The following is a 12,648-nucleotide window of genomic DNA, read 5'->3' on the forward strand; positions in this document are numbered from 1 at the left end:
CAGATATTCCTTAGTCAGGGATTCCTGCAGCCCTTGGGAGGTACAGAAGCTCCTCCTGCAGTGGAGGGAGCTGGACCCTTCTCAGCAAACATAAATTACACAAAATTCTAACCTACACTTAACATATTTCACCCACAAAAAAAATCATAAACTTTAAAGGTTTTATTCCAATGCAAAAAAAAAAAATCATTATAATAATAAAAATAAAATAAAATAACGTTTATCAAAATTAAGATAACAAAACCTTATTAACAAAAACATAAATAATATTACAATTCAAAATTTCGTATTTTAAATATGAATATCAATGTTTCATATTTGAAAATTTCATTTTCAAGTTTAATGCAAATTTTAATTACGTTTAACCTATCCCAAAACAAAATCAAGACAATTAAAAAGAAAACCCACCTTAAATTAAAAAAAAAAAAATCACTTCAGATGAGCTGAGTAACAAAATGCAGCTGTGGGCTGAGGTTTCTGTGTCTCTTAGAACTCGTGTGGGAAGTAACTCCAAAAGATACTTATTTGTGATTGTGCTTTGGGCTGCTTTTGCACTGAATTAGGGCTGGTTTTAGCCTGAATTGGGCTAGTTTTATTCTGAATTTGAGCTGGTTTTTAGCCTGAAATTTGGCTTGTTTTAGCCTGAAATTTGGGCTGGTTTTACCCTGAATTAGGCTAGTTTTTGGCCTGAATTTGGGCTGATTTTTGGCCTGAGACTGGGCTGGTTTTCCACTGATTAAGGGCTGGTTTTACCCTGAATTGGGCTGTTTTTTAGCCTGAGATTGGGCTGCTTTTTGGCCTGAATTAGGGCTGGTCTTAGCCTGAGTTAGGGCTGGTTTTTGGTCTGAATTAAAGCTGGTTTTTAGCTGGAATTTGGTCTGATTTTACCCTGAATTTGATCTGGTTTTACCTTGAATTGGTGTGGTTTTAGCCTGAATTTGGGCTGTTTTTTAGCCTGAAATGGGGCACTTTACACTGAATTTAGTGCCAGAGGTGCTGCTTTGCAACTGGGCTAAAAACTGCTTCAGTTTGTGGGCTGAGTAACTGCTCTAGGCTGGGACAAATCTCAGATATTGAGTTTAGGTGTTCCTGGGTATTGTTTGATGCAGCTGCTGATTGGGCTTCATTTGGTTTTGGATGAGTTTAATGGGATTAAAGATAATTCCACCCCAGGATAATGCTGGGGTGGAAGGGAGGTGTTTTGTTGAATGGCACAAAAGATGAAAATTAACATTAAAATAATGACCTCGAATGGAGTCAGGTGAAACGAATTTATTTCTTTGTCAAATGAAAGAGTTCAGAAGAATATAATGTATTTGGCACAGGGTTTTTGTGCTTAATTTGGAGGTCAGGTGTGCTGATGGAAACGAATGGCTTGGGAAAATGACAGTTTTAAATTAAGGATTTTTTTTTTTTTTTGCTTTTATGGACTACAAAGAGCTGAACTTAAACCCCAGAAAAAAAGCTGTGGTGTTCTGCTCAGAATACATTTTGTTTAATAGTTTGCAAATGTCATTTGGTCAATCTAATGACAACGTTAAGTTAGTTTTTATTTAAACAGCTACTGCTGAGAAGCTTTTGTGACACTTATTTTTGTCATTCCATTTATAAACCCAGGAATGGGATAATTTGCCATTGTTACAAGATTCTTTTTCTGTCCTGCTTGCTTTTCACTCACCAGTGACCTACTGTATTTATCACACAGGTGATTTCACTTTTGTATTAAGAAATCTCACATATTCTCAACTGTGTAACAAACAAAACTAAATGAGTAAAAGTCATTTTTCTGTTATCCACAATTATATCAGAAATACTTTAATATACTTAGCAAGGTTTCCCTGTCTTATTTTAATGCGTTTTTATTTGCCTGATGACACAAAGAAAAGGCTTTTACTTGTCCTCTCATCTTTTTGTGAAGAAATTAAAAACTCCAGAGATTTCCTTGGAAAGCAGCACTTCCTGGTAGTTTTAGAAGTTGAGCCACATTCTGTCCCAATAAATAAATGAAGCTTACTCTTATTTAAATATGCAAGTGTCAAAGTGAAGTTTTTTGAGGTTTTACCCACCCAGCAAAAAACTGCAGGAAAAGTTCCTTTCAGAGAATCAAGGTAAATAATTCAGATGATAAACTGAATTAGCCATAGAAACTCTTTGAACTTCTAGATCTGGGCAATGTGCTCATTTTCCTCATGGTAGATCCCATTCTTTTCCCGTTTTTGGTTCATTTCCTGTCTGGAAATGAGCTATCAGTGAGAAAAGAGCAGTGTGGGCAGTGCAGGGGACTCCTCATGGATGTTTAGAGGGACCACTGTTGGAATAACAATTCCATTGCTCCGGATCTTGTTTATTCTGGCCTTTTTGAAGGGTTTTTCCCCCTCAAATGATCTTTTGTTACCATCACTGAGTTGGTTCCTTCCACACAAAGCTGACTTCCCTGCCAGCTCTGCACAAGTTTAGGAGAACACAATTAGCTGTTCAGTTAATTGATGTTCAGAGAGATCACTGTTGGAAAGAACAATTCCATTGCTCCTGATCTTACTTATTCTGGCTTTCTTACCACATCTGAAGGGTTTTTGCACTCCAGTGATCTTTTGATACCAACACTGCATTTGTTCCTTCCACACCAACGTGATTTGGCTGCCAGTTGTGGGGAAGTTGAGGAGGGCACAATTAGCTGTGAGGTCATTAGGAGCCCATCAGTGAATTTATTGGAAATTTCTCAAAGGGTCCTGCTCCAGACAGAGAGCAGGTTGGGATGATTTAGGGAATGAGCTGCAATTAGCCCGTGGAAGGATAAATCCAGGGAATTGCCATCCCCTGCATTGGCCATGCAGAGAGCTGTGCCCATCAATTATTGCTTCATTTATTCCATTTAAGGCAAAGCTTTGACTTTTCTGGCCCTGAGTATTTTCACTTAGTGAGTTGTGTTTCTTGGCCCAGTTAATTGCCTTTTTCACAGTTTTTAAAGGTATCCTTGAGGCTCTGAGCAGCTCCATGGCTTCTCCTGCTCAGAGGGAGTGTCAGCTCATGGTTCTTCCCATACTTTCTGTGGAATAATTCCTTTTACACACAGCTGTGGTGTTCATGGAGGGGAAATGAATGTGTGTTTGTGTGGTTGGGATGTGGAGGATGAGCCACAGCATCTCTGAGCTGGCTGCAGGCTGCCATGGCCTTGCTGATGTCATGCTGAGCCATGTGAATCACAGCCTGGGTAAAAAAAAAAATAAAATCCCAATAACAGCCCACAGCTGACAGAACAGTGAGTGTACGAGGAAATTCAACTCAGGGAGAATATATCCATTATTTATGGCACACGCTGGCTCATTGCTGCTTTCACTCCTTTTCATCCTTCCCCTTTGCTGCTTTATTTGTGTGCTTTGTAGTACTGGAAATGACTGATTTTGTGACTCGATAAGGGTGGGAATAATTTGTCACTGGTTTTGCACAAAGAGAGAAGCCCCTTGGGGCAGTCAGATTTTTATTGCAGCCCAGCTTGAAGCTGTGTGTAATTATTGAGTGCGTGTGTGAGGCTGATCTTGCCAGCTTTGGGTGTGCTGCTCGTGTGATCACAGGGAAATTACTGCAGAAAACTGTGAGTGAGCACTGAGGTTCCTCCCTACTCTGGTTTGTTAATGCTGGTTGGGATTTTCAGGTGGTTAAAGCATCCCTGTGTAACCATGGGATTAAGATTTTGGGCTTAGTTTGCTGTGTGCTTCTTGTGGAAATGAGGAATTGGAACCTTTGTCCAGTGCTGATCAAGAGTGAAAAGTAATTAATTTAATTTCTTTAAATGGGAGAAAACCCCCTCAAACCAGATACTTTTTTTTTTCCTGATCTTACATGGAAAGACAAGAGCAGGGTTTTTTAATCTGCTGCATTTCATATTCCTCATTTATGCATTGCAGTGTCCTGGGAATAACCAGCATTGCAATGGAGCTACTGCTCACAGAAAATCTACTTCAGCTGCAGCTCGAGCAGAGTAAGATCTACAGCAAGAGCTGCCCTTCTACATGATTTAATACCAATAAAAATTTATTTTAGTAGCCCTTTGGCTTGGACAAATACAGATTTAATCACGGGGCTGCACAGCCTCATAGTCTGATCATCCTGTCACATAATCGAGCCAGCTGAGGTGGGAAATTGGGAAATATACTTCCACAAACTTCTTTAAGTCTCCACAATTAAACTTTAATTGGTTTGTCCATAAAGTAGACCCTCGGTTACTGCTAATTGTTGCAGCTCCAAGCTGTAAATGGCTGTTGTAAGTAGTTTTACCCCACAGTAGTTCATGAGAGCCGTTCAAGTGTTAATTTTTACGCTCGGTGTGAAATTTTAATTCAAGATATAAAATGCAAGCTCTCTTTTAAGACGTGTTACTAAACATTTATGGCTCCGTGCATGTGAATGATCAGCAAATAAACCCCCATTGCTGACTGTGGTTCCTGACTGGTCATTAGAGCCCTCATCCCTTGTTGCTCCCTTTGCAGAATTCCAGGGTTCCCAGCTCAGGAGTCCTTCCAGCAGGTGTGGGATGCTTGGTGGTCCAGCTTGACAGCCTCAGTGGGTTGTGAGTGAGAGTTGGGTGCTCTGAAATCTGCATCCAGCCCAGGATCAGGCTGGATGCTCCCTTTGGAGAGGGGTCTCGGCCTTGGTGGCCTCTTGAGGTTCTCCTTGGGTGTCACCGAAGCATTGGTTTGCTGCTTTTGAGAGCTCTGGGGTTGGGTGTGGAATGACAGGGGTTGTGGCAGGAAAGGGGAGCTCTTGGGAAAGGAAGGAGTTGGGTTTGTGTTGGCTCCTCAAGACTGTTCTCCTCCTGTGGCTCCTCTGCCTGCAGAAACCACCTGGGATGGGAAGTGTGTGTCCAGGCTGGGGAGTGTAAATTGCAACCATTGCTCACATCACAGAGTGACAGAGGGGTTGGAAAGATCTGAAAATTCACCCAGTGCCATTCACCCACACCTCCCACTGCCCCAGGTGCTCCCAGCCCCAGTGTCCAGCCTGGCCTTGGGCACTGCCAGGGATCCAGGGGCCGCCCCAGCTGCTCTGGGAATTCCATCCCAGCCCCTGCCCACCCTCCCAGGGAACAATTCCTAATTCCCAATATCCCACCCAACCCTTCCCTCTTTTCAGGCAGAAATACACCTGTTATCAAACAATTTGATTTAATTGGACAAACACAGGTAAGGCAGACAAGTCTGACTGTTCTGGTTTATATTTCAATTACTCTGAGTTTTTTCCCTAGTCTGGTGCTCAGTGCCTGCATTACCTATGAATTGTTCTTAAGAAAAAGATAAAATGAGTAAAAATCCCTACAAACAGTTAAAATATTAAACATCTGTTTGTATCTTTCATGTGCTGTGCAGTGGCAGCTCTGAGTTCAAGGGGAATTGGGAAGAGCCAGGGTTTCATGAGTGGCTACCAAGAATTTACTGCAGGGAAAAAATGCTAATGAGGTGTTTTGTTTAATTTTTAAGCAGTGGAGTGAAAATTAAACCCAAACAACTCTAGCATGGCTGGGGAGGAGGATGAGAAAGTCCTCAACAGAAGATGGGAATAAAGGGATTAGAGGAACCAAAAAGTTTCTATAAAATGTTGGAAGAAGCTTATAAATCTCTAATTTTGGTTTAGATTTCTCCTGTTTATAAACATTTCATGCCTCTGTCTTATTTTAAATCAGTTTGAAAGTTTAATTTTTGCTGAGATTCAGCTCAGGTGTCGCAGAAAATGGTGAAACCGAAGTCACCTCCTCATGAGTGATTCTCTTCTTGCAGTCTTTGCATCACTTTTAAACTCTTTAATTTTGTAATTTGGGTTTTTTGATGGTTTTTTTTTTAGGGTGCAGCACTTAAATACTTGCCAGCAATTGTCAATGATGTGAAACTAGTGTTTGATCCAAAGGAACTCAGGTGAGTAGAGTTAATTAAGTGTGGAGTGCTAATTTTAGTTTATAAAGATATATATAAAATATACACACAAATATATAAAATACATTTAATATATGTAAGCATAAAACCATACACTGTATATTTCATTTTTACGTGTTACCACTATATATAAAGATACAACAATATATAAAAGTATAGAAATATATACTGAGACAGTGAAATATGGATCACCTGAGAAGTTTTATCACTTTGGTTTTATTGCATTTTTTTTTTGTCCCTTGCAGGTATTTTTAAGGGTTACACAAAGAGCCTGTTTTTAAAAAATAATGTCTAACAAATACCTGACAAACTTTGCAGTACAAACCATTAGCCAGAGTTATTAATCAGGCAGCTGCCATCAAAAGTCTTAAGCTGGACCATGATGCTTCACTCTTTGATGTATAAATTTCATGTAAATACTAAAATAATAAATAATTCAGTGATTCAGTTGCTGGATCGATGTCTCAGCAGCTCATAAACATGGCAGTGTTGTTAGTAAATAAAAAGGACAATGACAGGATATTTAAGGAAAAAAAAGTGGAAGAACCAAAGAAAAACTGGTATTTCAGCAGAACTTTTAGCTAAAAGAGAAAAATACAATTTTATTTTTTATGGTGTTGTTACAAACTGAAAAAACGTTTTAAATCGATTTTACTGCACAAACCCTTCTAAATTTTGTCTGGCTTTATTTTTATGGTCTTGATATGTCAGAAGGAGGAAAAGAGATAAAGCTGGGATAAAATAAATAAATATAATCTTATTCTAACATTCCAGTGGCCTGAGGAACCTGGCATTTACCTTCTCCTTGCCTGGGGACTGTGAATTGTTTTACATCTACTCTTCCCTGGGCTTAAGAAGTCCAGATTTGTAGAGTTTCTGAACTAAATAGTAATTTTGATATGTGACAGCAAAATTCCTGGGAAAAGGGAGAGGAAAATGCAGGACTTGGCCTGTTTTAGCCCAAATATTACATTTTTTCTATGACGTTACCAATCAAAATTACAATTAAACAGTGGGAGTATTTAAATTGAGGTTGACTGAAGTCTCAAGAGGAAAAGCAAAGAAGATTTTAGGAAGGGATGCAAAATTAATGACAATTCTTGTCAATGTTAGGTGGGAGCTCAGTTGATGAGTGTGACAGTACCTTTTCTTAAAATGTCCATTTCTGGGGGTTTTTAATTAGTAATTTTTTTTTTTGTTGGTATCTTACAGTGTTAATTATCACCTTATTTTTGGCATCCGTAATCACGAACGTGCTGATTAACGTGAAGCACAGGCAAGGAAAACTTGGAACCTAAAACTTAAATGAAACATGAACAAAGAGTCTGAAACTGAGATAAAAGGGAGAGGACAAAAGAAATGACATTAAAAACGAAAGAAATTTATTGAAAAGTATTCATGAGTCTCTGATTTTTTTTTTTTTAATATCTCAAAAAAATTGAGTTTGCTCATCCCAGAGCAGGAACTTGTGTGTTGGGTTCTTTATGATGATTGTGCCCAGTTGTTTTTTCTGTGGATTTTTTAATGGGTTTTTGGACGGATTATTTAGTGGGGTTTTTGCTTTTGTTTGATGGGTTTTTGCTTTCCCTGTGTGTGCAGCAAGCTCTTCACCGAGTTCATCCTCAACGTGCCCGTGAGCCGCCTGACCATCCAGAAGCTCTACTGCCTCATCGAGATCGTGCACAGCGACCTCTTCACCCAGCACGGTGAGCAGGCACCAGCCCAGGCTCTGCTCCCTGTCCCTGTGCCCTGCCTGGGCCCTCCTGCCATCCCTGTGGAGCCTGGCACACGTTAAAGGTGTTCCATTGGAGGGACAAGGTGGAAAATCCAAACCCAGGACTGGTTAGGTTGGGGAGGGACCTTAAAGCGCATCCAGTGCTGCCCTTGGCTTGGTGGGCACCTGTCATTGTCACCCCTAATAATGGAGGGATTGCTGGTTTTGGGCTTCCTTTTTCCTCCTCTGTGGAGGTTGGGGTTGAAGGCCCTTGAGAGGACAATTCACATTCAGACTCAGGTATTTATTGTTTCTTATCAATGTTACAGTCTCACAGCAGTGAGTTCTGCAGTATTTCATTATCAAGGCACAAAATGGCCAACTATCTCTTGTTGCAAGGTCTTTTAAGGCTAAACTATCCAATTAAGAAATGACACCTAAATTGTTTTCACTTTTAACCCAATAACTAATCACTCAGAGTCCACCATGGGACTTTTCTGCCCAATTGCAAAATACCACCCAGACCCATGGAGAAGAAGGTGAAGAAGAAGGACCAGCCTCTGCCCTAAAACCTCCATCTTCCCCCATATATATTGCTATGTGCTAAAACCACAAACTCTTAAGTTTCCCACCCTGTGATATCACACACTTCTAATAAAACTCAACACCCACAATCCCAGTGCTATCAATCAATTTTGGAAGCTTCTCCAGGGCCTCAGGTCAATGCAGTGTTCTCTTGGGGGTCAGTGCCTGTCAGGACAGAAAGTCTGAAATTCTCAGCGTCCAGAACTCCAGCAAGGGATGGGACTATTTTCAAGCTAAGAATGATTTATTGCTCAGACAAACATCAGTCTCAGAGGCCCTGAGATTTCAGAGGAGCAAGCATTCTGCCATAGCTCAGGAGCAGGCACAAGTTCTTTGTTACAAGGCAATCTAGAACTTTCTAACCCAATGGACAGTTGCCAGAGGGTTTATTTTGCTTTTCTGACCCATCACCTTTACTCACTTCTGCTGCACTGAGGATACTTTTGTCCAATGGGCTTCTGCCTCACAGGCACACATCTGCTTCTGTTCTCACTTCTGAACTCTCAGCTTATTCCATACAACCCCACCCCTGCATTAGAAACCCTTCACCATCTTATCAGTGCAGTTTCTCACTTACTTCAGGCATATTCTTAGTTACAACTATAGAAATATGAGTTTATGATTTTTCTGCTTGATATCTGTGTTATATTTTTACATCAATCCAAGGCTGCAGACCAAACCCTTCAGTGTCTGTGGGAGTTGCTGTTTTTCTGATTCCCACAGGCACCTTCCATTATCCCAGGCTGCTGCAATCCCGTCCAGCCTGGCCTCAGGCATGAGGAAAATCACTTCTTTACCATTTGTTACCTGCAGTCTCGATTAGGAAAGTGCAAAATTACAAAAAAAAACCAAAAAACCTTGGGATTTGTTATTTTCAAAGGGCACGAAGCAGCCGGGTTATTGGGCTCTGTTGTAACTTTGTGTTGGGGTTTTTCAAAAATCATTAATTCAGCTGTTGTGCTTAGTGATGTTGTGTGGGGGAAATGGAGCTTTGGGATGTCCTCTGTGCCTTGGAGCTGTTCCCTGGCTGAAGGAAAGCAGAAACCTTTCAGAGGGTGCCGTTCATCCACGCCTTGTTATTTTCTGCTTTCCCATTAATGGGCCAGTGAAAGATAAGCTCAGGCACTTGTCCTACAGATTTCCTCCTTTGAGGTGAAGCACTTGGTTCTTTTTCAGGCTGGCTGCAGGTTAAACTGACCCAAACAAAGTGTTTGTGTGCTGTCAGGGAAGGTAATGAGGGAGCAAACAGGCACTGCTTCAGTGGGAAAGGAGATTTGGGAGGATTCTGCTCTCAGATCACAAAAGCTGAGACTGCTGAGTGCTGATAAAACAAATTTTGCTGGCTCCAGTTTAAAAAATCTTGGTGGATTGGCATTGTGGTGGTTTTATACCACTCTTAAAATCTCTGAAAAACAGTTAACCACCTGTGTCACCATGCATAGAGATTTGGTAGAAACAGCAAGTCCAGACTTTATCTTCACTTCTGAAATGATTTGAAGTTATTCAGCCCTGAAGTGCTGGATTTTCAAGAAGTGGAAGGAGGAGTGCAAATGGAGTTGCTGGTGTTGGGGCCTGGGTAAAATGGTGTCTCCAAGAATAATGTTTCCTGGGTAATTTAATGTTTCAGTGTTACTCATTTTTGGGTAAAATGGTGTCTCCAAGAATAAGTTAATGTTTCCTGGCTAATTTAATGTTTCAGTGTTACTCATTTGCTTCATTCATTCTCAGCTCACTGTATAATAATTTTCCTTTCTCCTGAGTCCTGCTCTCAGATTCCCAGGACTTTGGGGCAGAAGTCAGTAATATCAGGGATCATCCTTTTCTCTCCTTGGGAGGAAGGAATGGAGATAACTCAGCTAAAACAAGACTCCTGTGGTGCATTTCCCATATTAATCTTTGCCCTCCCTTATTGAGGCAGTTCCATTTTCAGAGGGAGAGGTAGGAACTGTGTGTGGCTGGTTTGTTTTTTAAACCTGACTCCCAAACTCAGCCCTTCAGGGTGCAGGGAACGGTGCTGTCCAACATTATTGAGCTGCTGAGAAATTTAAATGGATCTGTGTTAATGGGAGGGTGATTAATCAGGGCCCAGGGCCGGTTTGCTGACAGATCTCTGCTGCTTAATGGCTCTGAGATCTTATCAGGAGGCTCCTCAGCTGGGTTTTCCTGTCACTGCCTGTTAGGAATGTCCTAAATCCAGCAGCCTTTGCTGGGGCTGGGATGGGGATTCCAGGCACCTGCACTGACCCAAACCACTCTGGGGTTCCCGTGGGTGTCTGGGGGTTTTTATTCAGTAAATAAAGTGTGGCTGTAAAAGCTTCTCTTGGCATTGGTAGCACAGAATCCCACACTGGGTTGGGTCGGGAGGGACCTTAAATCCCATCCAGTGCCATGGCAGGGACACTTCCACTGTTCTAGGGTGCTCCAACTTGGCCTTGGGTGCTGCCAGGGATCCAGGGGCAGCCCCAGCTGCTCTGGGAATTCCCAATTCCCAATCTCCCACCCAGCCCTGCCCTCTGGCAGTGGGAGCCATTCCCTGTGTCCTGTCCCTCCATCCTTGTCCCCAGTCCCTCTCCAGCTCTCCTGGAGCCCCTGCAGGCCCTGCAAGGGGCTCTGAGCTCTCCCTGGAGCCTTCTCCTCTTCAAGTGAACATCCCCAGCTCTCCCAGCCTTTCCTCACAGGAATTCCCAAAATGACCAGGTTGGAAGAGACCTTCAAGAACATGAAGTCCAGCCCAGCCCCAACACCTCAGCTAAACCCTGGCACCCAGTGCCACATCCAGGCTTTTGGATATTAGGAGAGGGGCTCCATCCCTCTGATCTTCTCATCATAATTCTCCATCGTGATCATTCTCTGAAGTTTCATAAACATTCAAATTCACTTGAAGATAAATCAAACCTCTATCCACAGCCTTTCTAAAATTCAGATTTTCCTGTCCCTCGCTCTGTGGGTTGCAGTTCATTACTAGAATGTTCTTGGCTGCCCCTCCTGCTTCTCACTGATTGAGGAATTTTAAACTGATAGGGAATACTTCCATATAAGCTGTCACCTAACCCTGGATCCTGTTGCAAAAATGAGATTTTCTTTTCTAAAAGCAATATGCACTGCAGGATTGTGGACTTAGGGAAGGCTGGCAAATGCACAGAAAATTTCATCAGCCTGTTTCTGGTGGAGAAAAAAGGCTCAGATTCTGTGCTTGGAGAGGTCAAGGAAGATTTATTTGTGTCTCCAGAGGAATTAAAATTCAAAATACATGAATTTGTGAAGCTTGAGGGATTTGGGGGTGAGAGGGGAGTGTGTGAAGCAGTTTGCTGAAGCATTTTGATTTAGTGATGTTGTTGAGTGTTGGGTGATTCACTGGGAAATGTGGAGAGTTTGGGACCTTGGATCAGAATGGAGACTGGTGGTGGGGTTTGTGTATCTTTAAAAAAAAAAGTAATACAATAGTAAAAATAGTAATAGTTTAATAGTAATATAATAGTTTAAAATATAGTCGTAAAGTTTATTTTATTCATATTTACAAACACAAATAGGAACATGTGGTAATTATATAAATAAGTAATGATTGCATATAGTAAAGTAGAGGTAAATTAATATATTAATACTTTGAATGTGTTGAATTGTAAATGAATATGTATACTTTTCCAGAAGAAATGAATATATAAATAGCATTTATCCCTACCACCATATAATAACATAATATATATACTCCTATATATAATTTTTACTCCATTACTTAAAAATTAAACAAAAAGGCACAGATATAATTTTTCCTTGAGTGTGGAGCAGTTTAATAATAATGGATATTTTCAGTGCTCATGGTTGGGAGTTAAATCAGGTGTCCTGTCCTTGCAAGCATCAAGGTTTTGGTTTATGTACACACTGATTTGTTTTGTCCTATGGAGCTGTTTGGATTTGCTGTTGCTTTGTTTTCCAAGAGACTCCCAGCTGATTGCCAAGTGAGCTGTGGAGCTGCTGGAGTTCCAAAGAGAAAATCCAAGGATTTTCCATGAGGAATTGGAGCCTGTTGAATATTAGTAGATAATACCCAGCATTTATAAGAGTTCTTACTGCTCAGTTATGACTCAACTCACAGGCTGTGGAGTGGAAACAAAGTTACTGAGCACAGGTCAAATTTTTTTAGCCACATGAACTCAATGAACCATAAAATAAATGGATTTATCAGTGTCCCAGGAAATGAAATGTTTTTATTGACACAGATTTATGGTGTGTATTCACCTGTGTTCATTGAAGGCTTTCCTTGGGTGCTGCTGAGCTGAGCATCCTTTGGTGCAGATGAATATTTGATTCTCTCTTATTAAATCACCACTGGCTGGACTGTGCTCTAGAGCAGATGTGGAGTTACCATTGTCTGTGATCACTGTGCAGCAGATCCTGAGCTGCCTGGGGAGCAGGATCTGATGTTCT

General features: G+C 41.1%; 1 protein-coding gene across 1 annotated transcript in view; it reads left to right on the forward strand.

Moving 5' to 3' along the window:
- Positions 1–12,648, forward strand: part of DOCK1 (dedicator of cytokinesis 1) — a 254,970-nt gene that overhangs the window by 52,753 nt on the left and 189,569 nt on the right. The window contains exons 24-25 of the mRNA XM_014308424.2: positions 5,836–5,906; positions 7,524–7,630. Coding sequence (XP_014163899.1) covers positions 5,836–5,906; positions 7,524–7,630 — 178 coding nt within the window. The remainder of the gene's footprint in view (positions 1–5,835; positions 5,907–7,523; positions 7,631–12,648) is intronic.

This window comes from Geospiza fortis, unplaced genomic scaffold (genome assembly GCF_000277835.1).
Source record: "Geospiza fortis unplaced genomic scaffold, GeoFor_1.0 scaffold452, whole genome shotgun sequence".
Lineage (NCBI taxonomy): Eukaryota > Metazoa > Chordata > Aves > Passeriformes > Thraupidae > Geospiza > Geospiza fortis.